The sequence below is a fragment of the Bombina bombina genome, chromosome 5 (assembly GCF_027579735.1).
Source record: "Bombina bombina isolate aBomBom1 chromosome 5, aBomBom1.pri, whole genome shotgun sequence".
NCBI classification, from domain to species: domain Eukaryota; kingdom Metazoa; phylum Chordata; class Amphibia; order Anura; family Bombinatoridae; genus Bombina; species Bombina bombina.
The window spans coordinates 203,924,459-203,947,068 of NC_069503.1; the positions used below are offsets into that span (position 1 = coordinate 203,924,459).

At 39.4% G+C, this 22,610-nt stretch overlaps 1 protein-coding gene across 2 annotated transcripts in view; it reads right to left on the minus strand.

The window, feature by feature from the left end:
• Positions 1–22,610, minus strand: part of DIP2C (disco interacting protein 2 homolog C) — a 911,498-nt gene that overhangs the window by 452,985 nt on the left and 435,903 nt on the right. For both annotated transcript variants that reach the window (XM_053713839.1, XM_053713838.1), the window contains 2 exons: positions 17,332–17,457; positions 14,857–15,066 (listed from right to left, as the gene is read on the minus strand). In XM_053713839.1, coding sequence (XP_053569814.1) covers positions 14,857–15,066; positions 17,332–17,457 — 336 coding nt within the window. The remainder of the gene's footprint in view (positions 1–14,856; positions 15,067–17,331; positions 17,458–22,610) is intronic.

Here is a 22,610-nt window from a genome sequence, read left to right on the forward strand (position 1 = left end):
GAAGAAAACCAGGCTTGGTACGTAAAACTACCTTATCTGTATGTAATACCAGATAGGGAGAAGTACACTGCAAAGCAGATAATTCAGAAACTCTTCTAGCAGAAGAAATAGCAACCAAAAACAGAACTTTCCAAGATAGTAACGCCTGTACAAATGCCTGTACATCTGGCACGGCTGCCAGACGTTTGTGCAACAAAACAGACAGAGCAGATATCTGTCCCTTTAAAGAACTAGCTGACAAACCTTTATCCAAACCCTCTTGGAGAAAGGAAATTTTAATTTTACTCCAAGAGAATCCCTTAGATTCACTCCAACGGATATATTTTTGCCATATCTTATGGTAAATTTTCCTAGTTACAGGTTTTCTGGCTTGAACCAGAGTATCTATCACTGAATCTATCAGAGTATCTATCACTGAATCTGAAAAACCCACGCTTAGATAGAATCAAGCGTTCAATTTCCAAGCAGTCAGTTGCAGAGAGACTAGATTTCGATGTTCGAATGGACCTTGTACTAGAAGATCCTGTCTCAAAGGTAGCTTCCATGGTGGAGCCAATGACATATTCACCAGGTCTGCATACCAAGTCCTGCGTGGCCATGCAGGAGCTATTAGAATCACCGAGGCCTTCTCCTGTTTGATCCTGGCTACAAGCCTGGGAAGGAGAGGGAATGGTGGAAACACATAAGCTAGATTGAACGACCAAGGCGCCACCAATGTATCCACTAGTGTCGCCTTGGGATCCCTGGATCTGGACCCGTATCGAGGAACCTTGGAGTTCTGACGAGACGCCATCAGATCCATATCTGGAGTGCCCCATAGTTGAGTTAACTGGGCAAAGACCTCCGGGTGGAGTTCCCACTCCCCTGGATGGAAAGTCTGACGACTCAAATAATCCGCCTCCAGTTGTCTACTCCTGGGATGTGAATTTCAGATAGGTGGCAGGAGTGATCCTCCGCCCATTTGATGATCTTGGATAGCTCTCTCATCGCCAAGGAACTCTTTGTTCCCCCCTGATGATTGATGTACGCTACAGTCGTCATGTTGTCCGACTGAAATCTTATGAATCTGGCCTTCGCTAGGTGAGGCCAAGCCAGGAGCGCATTGAGTATCGCTCTCAGTTCCAAAATGTTTATTGGGAGGAGAGACTCTTCCCGAGACCATAGACCCTGAGCTTTCAGGGAGTCCCAGACCGCGCCCCAGCCTAAGAGACTGGCGTCGGTCGTGACGATGACCCACTCTGGTCTGCGGAAACTCATTCCCTGAGACAGGTGATCCTGAGTCAACCACCAGCGGAGTGAGTCTCTGGTTACCTGGTCTACTTGAATCTGGGGAGACAAGTCTGCATAATCCCCATTCCACTGTTTGAGCATGCACAGTTGTAATGGTCTTAGATGAATTTGAGCAAAAGGAACCACGTCCATTGCTGCAACCATTAATCCTATTACCTCCATGCACTGAGCTATGGAAGGCTGAGGAATAGATTGAAGAACTTGACAAGCGTTTAGAAGCTTTAACTTTCTGACCTCTGTCAGAAAAATCTTCATTTCTACAGAATCTATTATTGTTCCCAGAAAAGGAACCCTTGTGGACGGGGACAGGGAACTCTTTTCTACGTTCACCTTCCACCCGTGAGACCTGAGAAAGGCTAAAACAATGTCTGTATGAGCCCTTGCTTTGGAAAGGGACGATGCTTGGATTAGAATGTCATCTAGGTAAGGTGCTACAGCAATGCCCCTCGGCCTTAGAACCACTAGAAGGGACCCTAGCACCTTTGTGAAAATTCTGGGAGCAGTGGCTAAACCGAATGGAAGAGCCACGAACTGGTAATGTTTGTCCAGAAAGGTGAACCTCAGGAACTGATGAGGATTTTAGTGGATAGGAATATGCAGGTACGCATCCTTTACGTCCACGGTAGTCATATATTGACCCTCCTGGATTGTTGGTAAAATCGTCCGAATGGTTTCCATTTTGAACGATGGAACTCTGAGGAATTTGTTTAGAATTTTTAAATCCAGAATTGGCCTGAAAGTTCCCTCTTTTTTGGGAACTACAAACAGGTTTGAGTAAAAACCCAGACCTTGTTCCGCTGTTGGAACTGGGTGTATCACTCCCATCTTTAATAGGTCTCCTACGCAATGTAAGAATGCCTGTCTCTTTATCTGGTCTGAAGATAAGCGAGACATGTGGAACCTTCCCCTTGGAGGAAGTTCCTTGAACTCTAGAAGATACCCCTGAGAGACTATTTCTAGTGCCCAGGGATCCGGAACATCTCTTGCCCAAGCCTGAGCAAAGAGAGAAAGTCTGCCCCCTACTAGATCCGGTCCCGGATCGGGGGCTACCCCTTCATGCTGTCTTGGTAGCAGCAGCAGGCTTCTTGGCCTGTTTACCCTTGTTCCAGCCTTGCAATGGTTTCCATGCTGATTTAGGCTGGGAAGTGTTACCCTCTTGTCTAGAGGCTGCAGAGTTAGGAGTCGGTCCGTTCCTGAAATTGCGAAAGGAACGAAAATTAGACTTGTTCTTAGCCTTGAAAGGCCTATCCTGTGGGAGGGCATGGCCCTTTCCCCCAGTGATGTCTGAAATAACCTCCTTCAATTCCGGCCCGAAAAGGGCCTTACCTTTGAAAGGAATAGTAAGCAATTTTGTTTTGGACGACACATCCGCCGACCAAGATTTTAGCCAAAGCGCTCTGCGCGCAACAATTGCAAAACCTGAATTTTTCGCCGCTAATTTAGCCAATTGAAAAGCGGCATCCAAAATAAAGGAATTAGCCAACTTTAGTGCGTGAATTCTGTCCATGACTTCATCATATGGAGTCTCTTTTTGGAGCGAATTCTCTAGTTCCTCGAACCAAAAAGACGCTGCCGTAGTGACAGGAATAATGCACGAAATTGGTTGAAGAAGGAAACCTTGCTGAACAAATATCTTTTTAAGCAATCCTTCCAATTTTTTATCCATAGGATCTTTGAAAGCGCAACTGTCCTCAATAGGAATAGTTGTGCACTTGACTAACGTTGAAACTGCCCCCTCAACCTTAGGAACCGTTTGCCATGCGTCCCTTCTGGGGTCGACCATGGGGAACATTTTCTTAAATATAGGAGGTGGAACAAAAGGTATACCTGGCTTCTCCCACTCCTTAGTCACTATGTCCGCCACCCTCTTGGGTATCGGAAAGGCATCAGCGTGCACAGGGATCTCTAAGAATTTATCCATTTTGCACAACTTCTCTGGAATCACCAAAGAGTCACAATCATCAAGAGTAGTTAGCACCTCTTTAAGCAGGGCGCGGAGATGTTCTAACTTAAATTTAAATGCCACGATATCAGGTTCTGCCTGCTGAGAAACTTTTCCTGAATCAGAAATTTCTCCCTCAGACAGACCCTCCCTCACTGCCAATTCAGATTGATGTGAGGGTATAACAGATAAATTATCGTCAGCGCCAACTTGCTCATCCTCTGTATTTAAAACTGAGCAATCACGCTTTCTGGGAAATGCTGGCAGTTTGTATAAAAGATTTGCTATAGAATTATCCATTACTGCAGTTAATTGCTGCATAGTAACAAGCATTGGTGCGCTAGATGTACTAGATATCGCCTGCGCGGGCAAAACTGGTGTTGACACAGAAGGAGAGGATGATGAGCTATCCCCACTACCTTCATTTGAAGAATCATCTTGGGCAACCTTATTAAATGTGACAGTACTGGACGCCATGGCACAAATTGCACATACATTTAAAGGGGGAACCACCTTGGCCTCCATACACACAGAACATATGCTATCTGAAGGTACAGACATGTTAGACAGAATTTGGCAGGCTATTAATGCAATAAAAACGTTTTTAAACAAAACCGTTACTGTCTCTTTAAATAATAAAAAGAGTACACTTTATTTCTGAATGTTTGAAAAACTATGAAGGAAATATCCGATCTTTACAAAATTTACACCCCAGTGTCTTAATGATTTGAAAGTATTGCACACCAAATTTCAAGTCTCTAAATGAGCAAACCGGAGCTAATTGTTCAATTTACTGATTTAAACACACTACAGTCCCTGCCACAGACTTTGCTGCAGCTTTTACCTTCCTTAGGGGTTATTCACCATAGAAATAAGCCTTCCTGAGTCCGTTTTTCAGCCACAGGACCCTCTCACATGAAGCTGCATGCACTGCCTCTAGAAGTAACTGCGCAACTGAGGCGCAAAAATGAGGCCTCCTCCCTCTGCATACCAGAGTGAAGGGGCCTTCCTGACTAGATTAGGCGTCTAAACAACTGCCAGGCATAATAAAAACGTTTCCAAAAGTGTTTCCAAATTCACAAAACACTCCAAATGTCATATAAATATGATATAAACCAATCGATTTAGCCCACAATAGTGTCAACCAGCATAGAGCCCATTTTATAAGCCTTAATTCTGTTATGAGTCTAAGAAAATGGCTTACCGATCCCATAAGGGAAAACTGACAGTCTTCTAGCATTACTATGTCTTGTTAGAAAAGAGACTGGTCATACCTGGAGCAGAAAAGTCTGAAAACTGTTCCCCCCAACTGAAGTTCTCTGGTTTCAACAGTCCTGCGTGGGAACAGCAATGGATTTTAGTTACTGGTGCTAAAATCATACTCCCCTTTTAACAGAACTCTTCATCACTTTCTGTTGTAGAGTAAATAGTACAAACCGGCACTATTTTAAAATAAACTCTTGATAGAAGAAATAAAACTACAACTAACACCACATACTCTTTACCATCCTCGTGGAGATGCTACTTGTTCAGAGCGGCAAAGAGAATGACTGGGGGGCGGAGCCAGAGGGGGGGCTATATGGACAGCTCTTGCTGTGTGCACTCTTTGCCATTTCCTGTAGGGGAAGAGAATATCCCACAAGTAAGGATGAAGCCGTGGACCGGACACACCAATGTAGGAGAAAAGTGGTGACCTTTCCTCACTAACGCAATAGATACAGCAGCATTTACAGAGAAGCCCTTTTATAAGGTGAGGGTCTGCAGAATAAACTGTCACTGTTAGACTGTACTGTACAGCAGGGCTCGACAAACCCGGGAGCCAAAAAGCCACTGGCTCCTAGAATTCTACCCTGGAAACTTTTAATTTTGTGTTTTTCTCCATATACAGTATCTATATACAAATAGAAGGGATAAAGTAATGTCTTATCCAAGAACAGGATTTCCTCAATAGGTTTACGCTGTGGTCTCTTTTGTATACTGCTGCACCAGTGGTTCTCTACACTGCAAAGACAGAGGCCTTAAATCTACAGCTAGAGAGCGCAAAACAGACAGAGATCTCAAAGTGCAATTTGCTATAACACCTTTAATAAAAAAGTAAAATGCACTCACAAGCGTAGAATTTTAAAAGGCACATTAAGTCAAAAGTAGCCCGTGTATCAGAGTAAGTGCCACGCTCCTTTCCAATGTGGCTTGATCACCTGCACGAAAATTACGTTATCTGGGAGGTGCTCCTAACTCCTAGATCTTACAGTAATCACAAGCTTGACCAAACCTTGACGTGTTTCCATACATTAATCGCATTGAGGTTTGATCAAGCTTCTGATTGTGGTAGGGTCTAGGATTAGGGCACGCCTTCCAGATAGCCAAATTCTCATGCAGATGACATCAGATGCCGAGCCACATCGGAAAGGAGTGTGGGGCTTACTATGCTACACGGATCGTTTCTGACCAAGTGTCTAGGTGCCTTTTAAAACGTTACGCTTGTGAGTGCATTTTACTTTTTTATTATAGGTGTAATCACATATTGCACTAGAAGAAATTTCATGGTGCTGGCAATGGATTATGGGCAGAGCATGTTTTTACAAAAAAAAAATTCAAAGAGCTTGCACCTACATTACTGAACTTGTTAGATGGAATAAGCATTTGTGACAGTGAGTTCAGTAATGTAGGTGCGGGCACTCTGAAAGGCACTCTAGTGAAAGAGTTTGGCCTTAGCATGCATGGAGGCGCATCCCCTATGAAAACCCGGTCACGAAGGAGTGATCTTGTTTAATGGTCTTTTAGGAAGATACAATATAGAAAGGCAACTTGTTCACGATTTACAGTTTAAAGAATGATAAAATCCAGTAAAAGAAGATATTATAAGTATTTTGCATTGTTTTCAGTTTAGTCCAAAATGGAAATAGTGCTTTAACAAACAATAGAAATAAATACTGTCCAAAACAATACTTATGAAAGTTGAAAAGTGTCCATATAGTGATAGAAAAATATAAAAAAATATGCATTCAGATGGGTCTGCAGTGGTGCGGATGGAAACAGATTACAGCAGGTTCCTATGAAAGTTGTAATTAAGCAATCTCCTTTAAAAACACAATTTTAATAATGGCAGTATTGTTAGAGATAATCACAACTGTGCAAGTGAGACTTTTAATAAAATATTAAAGTATCAAATAAAAAAGAAAATTTATGCTTACCTGATAAATGTATTTATCAGTCCACGGATCATCATAATTACTGTTGGGAAAATCACTCCTGGCTAGCAGGAGGAGGCAAAGAGCAGCACAGCAAAGCTGTTAAATATCACTCCCCTACCCACCATCTCCAGTCATTCAACCAAAGGGAAAGGAGAAAGGAAGTAACAAGGTGCAGCGGTGCCTGAGGTTTATAGAAAAATAAACTGTCTGAAAATTACAGGGCGGGCCGTGGACTCACCGTGTCAAAGAAATACATTTATCAGGTAAGCATACATTTTCTTTCCTTTCTAATGACATGGTGAGTCCACGGCTCATCATAATTACTGTTGGGAACCAATACCAAAGCCAGAGGACACGGATGATAAGGGAGGGACAAGACGGTTAGCCTAAATGGAAGGCACCACTGCTTGAAGAACCTTTCTCCCAAAAGAAGCCTCACCCGAAGCAAAAATATCAAACTTGTAAAATTTAGAAAAAGTGTGTAAAGATGACCAAGTGGCAGCTTTGCAAATCTGTTCCACAGAAGCTTCATTTTTGAAGGTCCAAGAAGAAGAAACAGCCCTAGTGGAATGAGCCGTGATTTTCTCAGGAGGCTGCTGTCCAGCAGTCTCATATGCCAATCAAATAACACTTCTCAGCCAAAAAGAAAGAGAAGTAGCCGTAGCTTTCTGACACTTGCGCTTCCCAGAAAAAACAACAAAGAAGAAGACTGGCAAAAATCCTTAGTCGCCTGCAAATAATATTTCAACGCATGAACCACATCCAGATTGTGCAACAAACGCTCCTTATGAGAAGAATAATTAGGACGGAAAGAAGGAACAACAATTTCCTGATTAATATTCCTATCCGAAACCACTTTGGGAAGGAAACCTAAGGCAGTACGCAGAACTACATTATCGGAATGAAAAATAAGGTAAGGAGATTCAAACTGCAACGCTGAAAGCTCCGAAACTCTTTGAGATGAAGAAATAGCAAACAAAACCTTCCAGGATAACATCTTGATATCCAAAGAATGCATAGGCTCAAACAGAGTCTGTTGAAGAACTCTAAGAACCAAATTAAGACACCATGGAGGAGTAACAAACTTAAACATAGGCCAGATTCTAACCAGGGCCTTACAAAAAGATTGAACATCTGGCACATCCGCCAGACGCTTGTGTAACAAAATAGATAAAGCAGAAATTTGACCCTTCAAGCTACTTGAAGATAAACCCTTCTCCAGACCCCCCTGGAGAAAAGAAAATACTAGGAATCCTAACTCTACTCCAAGAGAACCTTCTGGATTCACACCAATACAGATATTTACGCCATATCTTAAAGTAAATCTTTCTAGTTACAGGCTTGCGAGCCAGAATCAAAGTCTCAATTACTGACTCAGAAAACCTCCACTTAGATAATATCAAGCGTTCAATCACCATGCAGTCAGCATCAGAGAAACAAAATTTGGATGAAGAAAGGGCCCCTGAAGTAGAAGGTCCTTCCTCAGCGGAAGTCTCCAAGGTGGAAGAGATGACATTTCCACCAGATCTGCATACCAGATTCTGCGAGGCCACACCAGTGCAATGAGAATCACTGATGCCCTCTTCTATCTGATCCGAGCAATGACCCAAGGAAGAAGAGCAAAACGGAGAAAACACGTATGCCAGACTGAAATTCCAAGGAACTGCCAGAGCATCTATCAGTACAGCCTGAGGATCCCTTGACCTCGACCCGTACCTCGGGAGCTTGGCAGTCTGTCGAGATGCTATGAGATCCAAGTCCGGCTGTCCCCTTTTGAGAATCAAGCTGGAAAACACCTCCGGATGAAGTTCCCACTCCCCCGGACGAAAAGTCTGTCTGCTCAGAAAATCTGCTTCCTAATTGTCCACCCTTGGAATGTGGATCGCAGACAGACAGCAGTTGTGAGTCTCCGCCCCCTGAAAAATCTTGGCTACCTCTGTCATGGTCAAGGAACTCAGAGTTCCTCCCTGATGATTGATATAAGCCACTGACGTTATGTTGTCCGACTGAAACCTGATAAACTGGGCTGAAGCGAACTGAGGCCAGGTCTACGATATTTATGGGAAGAACCAACTCCTCCCGAGTCCATAAACCCTGAGAGCCCTTAACGAACCCTAGACAGCTACCCATCCGAGCAGACTGGCATCCGTGGTCACAATCACCCAGGTAGATCTGCAAAAGCAGGTTCCCTGGGAGAGAAGATCTTGAGACAACCACTGCGGAAGAGAATCTCTTATCGCCTGATCCAAAACAATTAGCAGAGACAGATCCACATAATCCCCATTCCATTGTCTGAGCATGCATAACTGCAGAGGCCTGAGATGGAACCGAGCAAACAGAATGATGTCCATAGCTGACACCATCACACCAATAACCTCCATACACTGAGCCACTGACGGCCGAGGAGAGGCCTGAAGGGCAAGACAAGAGTTAAAGATATTTGTTCTTCTGGCCTCTGTCAGAAAAATCTTCATTTCCAGAGAATCTATTATGGTTCCCAAGAACACCACTCTTGTAGCTGGAATCAAGGAACTTTTTCCTAAATTCACCTTCCATCCGTGGGAGTGCATAAAATGACAATAACAACAACTCCGTGTGGGAGCTTGCTAGTTGAAAAGATGACGCCTGAACCATAATGCCAAAGACCAGGACTTCTATCACAAGGCTCTGTGTGCCAGAACAGCAAAGCCAGAAATCTTTGCTCCCAACTTGATGACCTGTAAGGAAGCATCCGTAAATAAAGGAATTGGCCAACTTCAAAGCCCTAACCCTATCCTGAATCTCTTCAAGAGGAGTATCAGTCTGAACCGAATCAGGCAACGCATCAAACCAGTAAGCTGCCGCACTAGTGACAGTAGAAAAACACACCGCAGGCTGCCATTGCAAACACTGGTGAACATACATCCTTTTGAGTAACGCCTCCAACTTCTTATCCATAGGGTCCTTAAAAGAACAACTGTCCTCTATGGGAATAGTGGTTCTCTTAGCCAAAGTGGAAACTGCTCCTTCCACCTTGGGAACCGTCTGCCAAGACTCCTTAATAGAATCGGCTATTGGAAACATCTTCTTAAAAATTGGAGAAGGGGAAAAAGGAATCCCAGGCTTCTCCCACTCCCGTGCAATAATCTCTGAAGCAAGGTCGGGAACAGGAAAAACCTCCACTGCAGAAGAAACATCAGTACTTATTCAGCTTATTAGACTTCTTAGGAGTGACAACGACAGTCGAGTCAGAGTCCTCCAAAGTAGCCAAAACCTCCTTAAGTAACAAACGGAGATGGTCTAGCTTAAACCTGAAGGATACAACCTCAGTATCAGAAGGAGGAGTAACACTATCTGAATCTGAAATTTCAACCTCAGATACAACCGAAGAATCATCTTCCTCAGACTTCTGGGAGGGAACCTTCGGAATAGTCACAACTGAATCAGAAACCATACTCACTAATTCCTTTAATTTCCTCTTGCGCTTTCCCTGTAGCATGGGAAAAGCAGACAGCACATCAGTTACCGCAGAAGATATCTGGGTAGCAATGTCTTGCATTGTATCCCCAACCCAAGTGTGAGAGAAAGCGCAGGGCACTGCCTGTGCGGGCAACAAAGTTTGGGACACTTGAGGAGAAAGCAGCGGTATCTCTTGAACAGGAGAACCCTGAGCAGCATCCTCCTTAGATAATGGTGGCTCAGAATCAAAAATGTCTATCCCTGTAATGTAAAGTTCTATCAATACAAGAGGGACAAAAAGGGATTGGTGGTTCCACATTGGAATCAAAACACAAGCTACATGTAACATTTTGCAGGGCCTCTTGGTCCATCTTTACCCAAAAAAACACCACCTAAAGAAAAAAACTGCTTTCAATTACAAACTAAAAAAAACGTTACTGTCACTTTAAATTTTAAAATTAAACTTTATATTTAACAGCAATAACACTACTCAAAAAAACATTACTGATCCTTTAAATTATAAAAGACAACGTTATCTTCAGCAGCAGCCAAGCAAACAATACTGCAATGTTTAACAAAAAATAAAGACCTCAGGCAACCCCTCACCTCCTGAGACACCGGAGAAAAAAACTCAACAGGGACTTCCCAGAGCCGCAAACACAACCCACAGGCAAGCTCAGCAGCGCTGCCATGAGCCGATCCGGAACTCTAAATGAAGAGAAACCGGAAGGCGCACAAACTACTTGCCGCCACAGAAAAAGCCTGCCTAGTCGTGGGCGTCTCCTAGCAAAGCAAACACAGCCGCCATTACAAACAAGCCAGCAATGGAACAACTGAGTCCCTCCAACAGCAGCACAAACAGTAAAAAAAACACATGCTGCCTTAACATACATAAATAAAAAAAATAAAAACTGAGCCACAGTCTCCTAAGTCCCCAGTGCTTGCATCCATCCACTGCCATCCATCCTATTACCAAAAAATAGGATTCCAAAACGTGTCTCACATAAAAGTACAAGTGCCTAAATTCCTAAGCCAGAAATTAAAGAAAGGCACTTACCTGAATTTACATCTGCCCGGCAGCAGGGCAGCACACCCAGTTTGAGAGACCTCCATCCTCTTATGGACCTGTGGAAAAAAAAGAAAGACTGAATAAACCTACACAGGCTTCAAAAAAAAAAGGGCAGCAACAACAAATTGGGAGGCACGGTGAGGATTATACCCCACAAGTTCCCAGATGCTTAAAAGCCACCACTGCCCTACTGAAGGGACTAACATGGACTACGGCTAAAACCCCAGGAAGACAGAGCAAACCTGCCCTGCTTCAAAATAAACTCTTGATAGAAGAAACTTCTTTCAGACACCTAGACTTTACCACTTCCTTGCAACACAGGCAAAAAGAATGACTGGGGATTGTGGGTAGGGGAGTGATATTTAACAGCTTGGCTGTAGTGCTCTTTGCCTCCTCCTGCTGGCCAGGAGTGATATTCCCAACAGTAATTATGATGATCTGTGGACTCACCGTGTCATTAGAAAGAAATATACCCTATGTAGATGTTGGGGTCCTGAAGTAAACTTTTCCTGCAGATCCACTTAGTTGTGCAGGATATTACGTATTCAACACATACATATGAAGCTATACATATGTAAATGTGTGCCACAGTGCCCTGTTCACTCTATACAGCCTCTCCAATAGGAATGTAATGGAGCTTTAATGAATTCATACCATGTATGTTAATAAACCTCTAGAATGTCTCCTGTTGCCATTTCAGAGTATTTTGAAAATGGGCAAAGATAAGAGACTCTTTACCAATCTCAGTGAAATAGTTTTTAAAATGTCCAAAATGCCCTTTCGAGTGCCTTGAGGTGCTGAATTCAAAAAGTCAAAACTGGGCTTGAAAAGTGACATAAAAATATTGTGATTGGCCCCATTCAAAAAAAATGGGGCTTCTATTGAGGATGCAAAAACCTGTTTGCGAGTGCAGGAAAGAGCCGAAAATGCACTATTTTTATCCCATTGAATCAAAAAGTAGCATTTTTGGCCCGAAGCTGAAAAAAAAGCCGCTGATAGATTGTGATTGAGGCTACATTTGGCTCCAGAGTGGAATTCTTGATCGTGAGAGGACCATAGACCAACAAGGAGTGACATATGTTCATAGCCCCCAATCACAGGATGATGTCTAGTCCAGAAGGAGCAGTGTATTAGCCCTGCAGAGTTGACTTTAACAGGGCTTAAAAACCTAGTTATGGAAAACCAATATTTTTGTTGAAAAGCCAGAAGAAAAGATTTCCCCACTTGTCTTTAAATTAAATAATATAGTCAATTTTATGGTTTTGGAGAGCATTTTAATAAAGATTTGAACAACATTGATATAAAAGGACATCATAAATTCAGAAACTAGCAAGTAGGCAGTAGTATAAAGAGGTTACATTAAATAAGCCCTGCCGGTTCAACCAGAGCTATTTTTGTCCTGTGGTTTCAGGTTAAAAACAATAACATTGATTGAATATTCGTAGATCTTCCTTCAAGCAGCCATGAACTACGAACACTCAATCACCGTAGGATATCCTAGCGGACTGAATTTTCGGACCCGTCAAAAGAACGCTAAGTGAATTTTCTTTTAGAATTCTGTCTAAGAGTAGGATGTGGGCTGGTTGTTTTAGCTAATTGTGTTGACACATTGTAGTTCATTTAATGAGTGGGAGACAGTAAAGTAACAGGTTAGGAGAATAAAATGCAGATTTTGATAGCATAAACCCTAAAGCTATAGTTAGTATAAGTTTAGTACAGCAAACAGTCTACCAGCATATTCACTGCTTCACAAAAACACATTATTTATCGCATGTTTACAATTTCTATTTATGCCCAGTAAATGTCCGATTAACTTTTAGTACCTTGTTAGTTTTTATCCCCTGTAATATAATGTGTTTATTGCATTCAGTTCTACATGATAAAACACTTTTTATTCAACGGACTGGGAAAATATATAATTCAGAAAGCACAGTTTTGTTTTTCTAGTATTAGTAAACACAGCAGGTGAATGTGAACAACTACTACAGACTGGAAAGGTCTCCAGACTATTGCAAACTATAAACCAAAATCTTCAGCTATTATAACGAATGCTTTATTACCAAACAAATTAAACAACGTCTACTACAGACAAGCAAAGGCCTTCTGTAATTATCTCTGATTTAAAATCTAAAGAAAGTACATTTTTTTCTGTAACCAAACAAGTAAACTCTATTTTTAAAAGACAGAAGCGTAAAAGAGCACCAGGCCCTGACAATATTTCTCCTGCTACATTGAAACATTGTGGTGACCAACCGACACCTATATTTACAGATCTTTTTAACCAGTGTTTAATACAATGTGTCGTACCAGACTGTTTTAAATTCTAAATTAGTATTCTGGTTCCGAATAAACAAGAGATTTTGACATGAATTACAGTCTTGTTGCTCTTACATCTGTCATTATGAAATGCTTTGAAAGAATTGTGCTGTGTCATTTAAAAGACTTGACTGACACCCTTCAAGATCCACTACAGTTTGCATACAGGTCTAATAGATCTGTTGATGATGACATTAATTTATTTTTATATTATATTTTACATCATTTGGATAATCCTCACACTTATGTTTTATCTGTTCCTGATTTACTTTTTGTTAAAATTTAAACAATGTGATGTTCCCTTTTCCACATGCCAATGGCTTTATAGCTTTTTAAAGGGACAGTCTACACTTTAGTCATCTTAAAGTCTTACTTTTTAAGTTGCAAATATCCTCCTGCACCCTTTCTATATCATGCAGCAGGAACAGAAAAAATATTATTTTAAAATGACTTTTGTTTCTGGTCACTTTGAAATTGCTGCCAAGCTCCGCCCAGTGATGATATCATGATCTGGTCTGCATTAAAGGCTTCACTAGTTACAAAAAACGCACTAATTGGATTCAAAAGACTGTTAATGCTATTCAGCATAGATGCAGCCCAGATTGTGATGTCATCAGTGGGCGGAGCTTGGCAGCCATTACAAAGTGACCAGAAACAATAGTCATTTTAAAACATTATTACAGTTACTGCTGCATGATATAGAAAGGGAGCAGGAGGCTAGTTACAGCTTAATCTATAGTAAGACTTTAAGATTACTGAAGTGTAGACTTTCCCTCTAATAAGAAACAATTTGATGAAGTGAATGGGCTTATTTCCGACCCTGTCGTCCTCAATACCAATGTCCTACAAGGTTGTGTTCTCTCTCTATTAATTAAGTTATTTAAACTACTATGATTGTGCTCATCTCAGATGAAGATAAATTGAGCTATAACATGGAAGTATACAGGCTGGTAACATGCAGTGACGCAAACAATTTAGAACTAAATGTTCATAAAACCAAAGAGAAGGTAATTGATTTTAGGAAAGAAAAAAAAAGTCCCCATCACCTTCTTCTCTGAAAATTAAAGATAGCATAGTAGACAGAGTTACATTGTACTAATTCCTTGGCACAATGATTCAACATGATTTGAAATGGGCAGTCTAACCATTGTGCATCTAGTCATATTTTCAATAATTAGAGACAAATTGTATTCATTTAACTCCACTCTATGTTCTGCATTTAAAGGGACACTTTTTACTTAGTTGCTTCTAAAAGAGAATATTTTAATACGTAATACAGCTTCTGTTTCTTGAACAACAGACATTCCTGTGCTTAAAAATAAACATTTTTGTTCTTATGATTGTGGGGTGTGCCACTTTTCACCAATAGTACGTTTGGTGCATTCTTGATCAGCCAATGAGCTCCTATCCCACATACCAGTTGTGAACTTATTTACAAAATCAAAATCAAATGTTTGCATTTTCCAGGAAATAAAGCTTATATTTAAAAAGCGCTCTTTTATGCGTATGTTATAAATTTGCATTAAAAATGACCTGTAATTTATGTATATATAGTAAAGGTAGCTCACAGCCAAATAACATTTAAACTAAAGCAAAAGTGCACAAACCTATGTGCGTCTGGGCCAAGACGTCAGCTAATCTGTGTGCTGCACCACTGCCTCCACTTTGTGTTGAAGAAGAGGATGTGGTTGAAGTGGTAGATCCATGGATTGCTTGGCTTATCCAGTGTTCCATGTTTATACTGCCCTGACTTGACGTGGGAGTTCCCTGGGAGTCACCTTGTACTGAACCTTCATCTTCTGAGCCTGAAGAGGTATCTGGTGTATAAAAAATGAATACCAATAAAATGACTGTAATGTCACTGTGTCATTCTTACAAGGAACATCTGTTTTACTACTACATTTTTTCCTTTAGTAGCTGGTCAGTGGTCATCACCATTTTTGGCTGCTAAAAAGAAACAATATAAAGTAATAAAACGATTGCGGTATATGTATGAATCAGAAGGGAGTGAAAATTCTTTACCACAAAAGTATAATGGAATTTTTTTTTAATTTCACTTAAACATTAATATATAGTGTATAACTATAATGTATTGAAGTGTATTGGTGTAAAATGTATATAATGAAAACTATGGAATAGAAAATAATATGCCTTATGGGATTTGATTTAAATATTATGTTTGGTACAAACTGGACAATGTATAAAATGTAACAATGTTTCTTCATGTTTTGAGTGAAGAGTTAAAGAAAGGTCTCTAATAACTGGATTGAGTGGTTCAGTTGCTAATTTATGACTGGGGAATAATTAGTTAATCCAATGCAGAGTTCAGAAGAATATTACTATTACATGAATATATATATATATATATACACACACACACACACACACACACACAACAACATTTAAAATTAGGGGCAGGTAAAAGGTGAGTTTAAAATTCTCCACTATGCACAAAATATAGAGAAAATAACTACACAATGAGTTATTTTCTCTCTCTCTCCCTATTGGGTGATTCAAAGACATTTCTGAAACAAAATAGGAAAATATATATAATTTATTGTAATGGTAAGCAAATTTGTTGATCGGTTGCAGAGCATTGAGCTTGAATAGATATATATTTGGAGAACACTTATTTAAAGGGACAGCAAAGTGAAAATGAATCTTATGTTTCAGATAGAGCATGCAATTTTAAACAACTTTCAAATGTACTTCTGTTATCAAATGTGCGTCATTCTCTTGGTATCTTTTATTGAAGAGTAAAACTAGGTAGGCTCATAAGAGTTTAGAAGTGGGCACGTGTCTTTAGTACTCTTTGGCAGAAGTGTTTTGCAACACTATTTGTAGCTTTGTGATACAATGTTGCACTAAAGACACATGCACACTTCTAAAATCTTATGAGTATGGCTATTTAAATCTCTACAAATTGAGATAGATAAGAAAATAGTTTTTGGAACTTTGATTTGTTTATATGACAAGCTACCAATGTAAACTGCATATCATTGGTTAGCAGAAGTGCCAGTCAAGTTAAAGAAACGTATTGGTGCTCTTCCTGGAATTATTGCTGTAGTTAAGTGATATTATTGGTTAAAAGAATAGGCAAAGAATAGTAAAACCTACTGGTTCTATGCTGCAATCTAAACACATGATTTACCGCTGTTGGGATACACCTCAGAAAGGAGTGGGACCCTGGCATACGCCTAAAGCTTTTCATGTTTGTATGTTGCAATAAAATTGTTTGAATTTTGAAGGTTTTACTGTATGGAACCAGTAGTTTCTTGATATATATAATTTACTTTTTTTTTTAAATTAGAATAAGTGGGTTATATTAAGCTTATCAGCGCCATCCTTTATGATTTAATATATATATAGACCACTACAGTGTTTTGGTGTTTCAGTGAGCCAGTCTAAGCTCAAATGAGAACCCACTCCAAGGATTCAAGGGGTTAAAATGTAGCTTTTAATGTCCAACATGTAAAATGTTCCATATAAAAAAAATATTAAAAAAATCCAATTTGCTTCTATTATCAAACATACCTCCTTTCTTATGGTATCCTTTACTGACACTTTACTCCTTTCAGTAAGTGCACACATAGATAGACACAGAAGTGTATGATTAAGTGCTGGGTAGAGGTGAGATATTCATAAGTTGTTATCCTCCTGTACCAGTTTTTAATTTGATGGAATAAAGATGATTGATTAAGGTGATCCTGGAGTGCGGCTGCCCTTTGTGTGTTCCAGAAGCGTGGATGTCTTGAGCACTATATGGCCAGTGTGTTTGACACAATGTTTGTAACAATCTTGTAAATACAGTTCTAAAGACATGAAAATGATCTCCATTCAATGAGAGTGTACAATAGGATACCAGAAGAAAAAGATACTTTCTCGCTGAATTGTTAAAATTGAATTCTCACTTCTATGTTCCCTGAAATGTAGTAAAATAGTAAACTGCAATATAATATTTTACTGTGTCTATACAGATTTAGACTTACTTTTGACGTTAGTAGCAATAAACTGAAATTAATTCAACATAGACATTGGTACTGTAATGAAGAATGAAATATAATTAAGAATGTTCATATCACCTGGGGGGGTGTAGGCATCCATTGAGGTTTGTACTACTAGTGAACGGCGTTTGGATGGCATAGGTACGGCCATTTTTCTTTCTTTATGTTTAGCCAAAGCTGCCTGGACTGCTTCTGTGTGGACATCTGTAAAAACATTAGAAACCAGGTGACCTTTTCATCTCAGAAATAAATCAAAACATTAGCAAAGTTTTAGAGCAAAAGTTTAGTGCGGCAGGTTTAAAATAAATTAAGTATATACCACAAAGGTTAATATGAGAAAGTAAAAGCTGCTGCCAGGATATTTATTACCTAAATCTTACCAGAAAAGAACAATGAGGTACAGGAAGATAGAGGCTTTGTCATTTGTGCCATTAGAAGAACAAAGACTGAAGAGCTATGCACGCTTGGGGGGACAAATGACTAAATAAATAAGTCAAAATAAATAAAATAATGGTGGATAATGGCTTTTTGCTTGACCCCCTATAGGAAGGCTGCAATGACTTACAAGCAAATGCTACAAAGGTTAGGCCAAGAAAACAAAATTTAAAGCTACAATTTATTTATTCATAGAGATATAGAAATAGAGCTTGACACATTCAAAAGTAAATCTTCATTATTCGGGTAGGGCAAGCAATTTTAAACAACTTTCCAATTTACTTATCAAATGTTCTTTGTTCCCTTGTTGTCATTTGTTGAAGAGTTAGCCTAGGTAGGCTGATAGGAGCATAGGAGCATGCATGTGTCTTTAGCAGTCCATTATTATTATCGGTTATTTGTAGAGCGCCAACTGATTCCGCAGCGCGGTGTTTGCACCTATGTAAAAGATGGCAATAAACATTGTTGCAAATAGTGCTGCCAGATGGCTAAAGACACACGCACCCTCCAGAGATCACATACGATTACTCTTCAACAAAGGATGCCAAGTAAAACAAGCAAAATTGATAAAAGAAGTAAATATGAAAGTTATTTAAAATATTGTGCTTTATCCAAGCCATTTAAGTTTCATTTGGACTTTACTGCACCTTTAAATGGACATTTCTCAGAACTACCTGGGATTTATCCTTTTCCCTAAGTGTTGCCTTCCGTTCTGTCATGGTTAGTTCATGAATAACAAAGTTAGGACCTTTTTGGTGAGTGTAATTCAGTCAATATATTCAGCATGAGTAATAAAGAATAAAGAACAAACTACTACGGAAATGAAGTAACTCGTGTTAATGATATGGCTGATGAGAAAAACAATCTGGGGAAGCTCTCTGCAAATAGTTGCTACCAATTGCTATGAATAGTTGGCAAGGAAGGCCAAGGGGTAGGTAGCCTGGCTTGCACAAATGTTCTACCAAATAATCATAAAACGTGGCCCATAATAAAGCCATAACCCTAGCAAAACAAGCCCATAATAAAGCCATAACCCTAGCAAAACAAGCCCATAATAAAGCCATAACCCTAGCAAAACGAGCCCATAATAAAGCCATAACCCTAGCAAAACAAGCCCATAATAAAGCCATAACCCTAGCAAAACAAGCCCATAATAAAGCCATAACCCTAGCAAAACGAGCCCATAATAAAGCCATAACCCTAGCAAAACGAGCCCATAATAAAGCCATAACCCTAGCAAAACAAGCCCATAATAAAGCCATAACCCTAGCAAAACAAGCCCATAATAAAGCCATAACCCTAGCAAAACAAGCCCATAATAAAGCCATAACCCTAGCAAAACGAGCCCATAATAAAGCCATAACCCTAGCAAAACAAGCCCATAATAAAGCCATAACCCTAGCAAAACAAGCCCATAATAAAGCCATAACCCTAGCAAAACAAGCCCATAATAAAGCCATAACCCTAGCAAAACAAGCCCATAATAAAGCCATAACCCTAGCAAAACAAGCCCATAATAAAGCCATAACCCTAGCAAAACAAGCCCATAATAAAGCCATAACCCTAGCAAAACAAGCCCATAATAAAGCCATAACCCTAGCAAAACAAGCCCATAATAAAGCCATAACCCTAGCAAAACAAGCCCATAATAAAGCCATAACCCTAGCAAAACAAGCCCATAATAAAGCCATAACCCTAGCAAAACAAGCCCATAATAAAGCCATAACCCTAGCAAAACAAGCCCATAATAAAGCCATAACCCTAGCAAAACAAGCCCATAATAAAGCCATAACCCTAGCAAAACAAGCCCATAATAAAGCCATAACCCTAGCAAAACAAGCCCATAATAAAGCCATAACCCTAGCAAAACAAGCCCATAATAAAGCCATAACCCTAGCAAAACAAGCCCATAATAAAGCCATAACCCTAGCAAAACAAGCCCATAATAAAGCCATAACCCTAGCAAAACAAGCCCATAATAAAGCCATAACCCTAGCAAAACAAGCCCATAATAAAGCCATAACCCTAGCAAAACAAGCCCATAATAAAGCCATAACCCTAGCAAAACAAGCCCATAATAAAGCCATAACCCTAGCAAAACAAGCCCATAATAAAGCCATAACCCTAGCAAAACAAGCCCATAATAAAGCCATAACCCTAGCAAAACAAGCCCATAATAAAGCCATAACCCTAGCAAAACAAGCCCATAATAAAGCCATAACCCTAGCAAAACAAGCCCATAATAAAGCCATAACCCTAGCAAAACAAGCCCATAATAAAGCCATAACCCTAGCAAAACAAGCCCATAATAAAGCCATAACCCTAGCAAAACAAGCCCTCCATTTAAAAGCTGAGAATTCCTTTCTGAGCTCAAATGCAATAATGATGGAAGAACAGCCACAATCTCAAACTCAAGATAGGAGAGAATGGCAGAATAATCATTTTAGGTTATTGACTACCTATGATATTAAACAAGGGAGATTAAGGCCTGATGAGCTAAAACTCTCCAGTCTGGTGAGATTGGTTAAAGGGAAACCAGAATTTGTATTTTTTTAAAAACTAGATAATCCCTTTATCACCAATTTCCCAGTTCTGCATAACCAACACAGTTATATTAATATACTTTTTACCTCTGTGATTATCTTGTATCTAAGCATCTTCTGGCAGCCCCCCTGATCACATGACATTATTTATTATCTATTGACTTGCATTTTAGCCAATTAGTGCTGTGTTGTGCTGACTCAAATAATGCCACGGGCGTGAGCACAATTTTATCTGTATGATTATAGTATAATGATAATAATGATTATAAGGATTAATAAAATGATTATAGTATAATTTTGAGGTTTAAATGTTATAAAGTATATTAATATAACAATGTTGGTTGTGCAAAGCTGGGGAATGGGTAGTAAAATCTTTTTAAACAATATCAAATTTGGTGTTGACTGTCCCTTTACGGAAGCCCCTTAAATCATTTTAGAAAGGCACATTTTAGCTTTAGATCTATTGTGCTATAAAGGATTATTGATGTAAATGAGACACACCTATATTAAAATATAACGTTCAATAAAAGGCCCCAAAGATTTTACATGATTTCTCTCCATGCTAGTGAGTTTTTGATCATCAAGTCCTAAGCCATTATTATGTACATATCAGAAAAGCAATAACAGAATCAAATCCTAAGATCAAATATGGACTCTCTCTGCATAGAGCCACAAGCGCAATTCTCTAAAATGTCAACAACTTAAAGGGACACTTGAAGTCAAAATTAAACTTTCATTATTCAGATAGAGCATGCAATTGTAAACAACTTTCCACTTTACTTCTATTAACAAAATTGTGCACAGTGTTTTTATATTTAAACTTTGAGTCAACAGCTCCTACCGAGCATGTGCAAGAATTCACAGAATAAGCGTGTATGCATTTGTGATTGGCTGATGGCTGTCACATGGTACGTGTATGCATTTGTGATTGGCTGATAGCTGTCACATGGTACGTGTATGCATTTGTGATTGGCTGATGGCTGTCACATGGTATGTGTATGCATTTGTGATTGGCTGATGGCTGTCACATGGTACAGGGGGAGTGGAAATAGACATAACTTAAAATTGTCAGAAAAAAATCTACTATTAATTTGAAGTTCAGACTAAGTGCTATTGCATTGTCTTGTTATCTTGCATTTGTTGATTATACAAATCTACTGTGTTGACTGGTCCTTTAAAAAACAAAGCATGAGGTTGAAAGGGGGTGTTGAAGGGAAAACCTGCTGGAATATTTCAGTTTCAAAAGGTGGAAACATATGCACAAAAATAAATCTTTCCAGCATCTAGATAAATCTTTCAGACAATTAAGAGAAAAGAAATTAACTTTAAGAGGGATGTCGCTTAATCATAACACACACAATTCAAGACAATTCTCATTTTTTTCAACTTGTCAAAAAAAACACTTTTTTTAAAGAAGTATTCAGAAACTAAGATATTAGTGACATTTCAATTCTTAGGTTCTCTTTTATTATAACTCTAAAGGGGGAGAATTGGACAAATATCCATTAATTCAGACCCAATATGATAACAAGATTGATGAATAAAGTCATTCTTCATCAGGAAAAAGCAAAAATATTTTTTTTCTTAATATGTCACATGATCTTCTGGACCACTTAAGGAAGCAGAACTGAAGGAACATTTATGCGAGTCAGAACTTACAAGAGTTTAAAATTAAACTTGTTGGAAAGCTTGAGAAACCCTTGTTTTGACATAACTAACTACCTGTAAAGTTTTGGAAATTCTACTGACTGAGAGACGGTATCCTTACCAATGATCAAAAAACAAACAAAAAAGGACAGAATCTTGAAGACTTTGCCCCAAGTGCCAGACTACATACCATTCCCTTTAAGACTGATGGAAGAGTCTGCAGTGATATCTTATTTAATCTGAAAAGACCAACCATAGAAAGAGTTCAGCAAATTAAGAGTAGTATGCTGTAACACTCATAACTTCAAATAATGCTATTGACCTAGCAACCAATAGTGCATTTTGTCACCTCATCAGTATTGAGAGTCCCATATATTATAGTCTATAACTGTTTGAGGAAAAAAATGTTGTACATTTGTACATTAAAAGCACAGGGCAGTCATGGTTTAAACCACAGCTAACATGAAATTAATAGCACCTATATACAGAGATGAGCTGGAACTCTCAGTAACTATAAAGGCCGCACAAACAAGCCAGGGAAATTTAGTGAGGAGTGAGGTATACGGTAATGAGGGAAAAGAAAAAAACTATTGGAAACATTTACTATGCATAGGATTAACAGGCATATGTGTCAGACATTTGGAAGGCCAACAGTATACATATACTGACATGATTACATATCCTGACGAATAACATTTTACTTGATACAGAATCTGTTGGGTTTGAGAAACC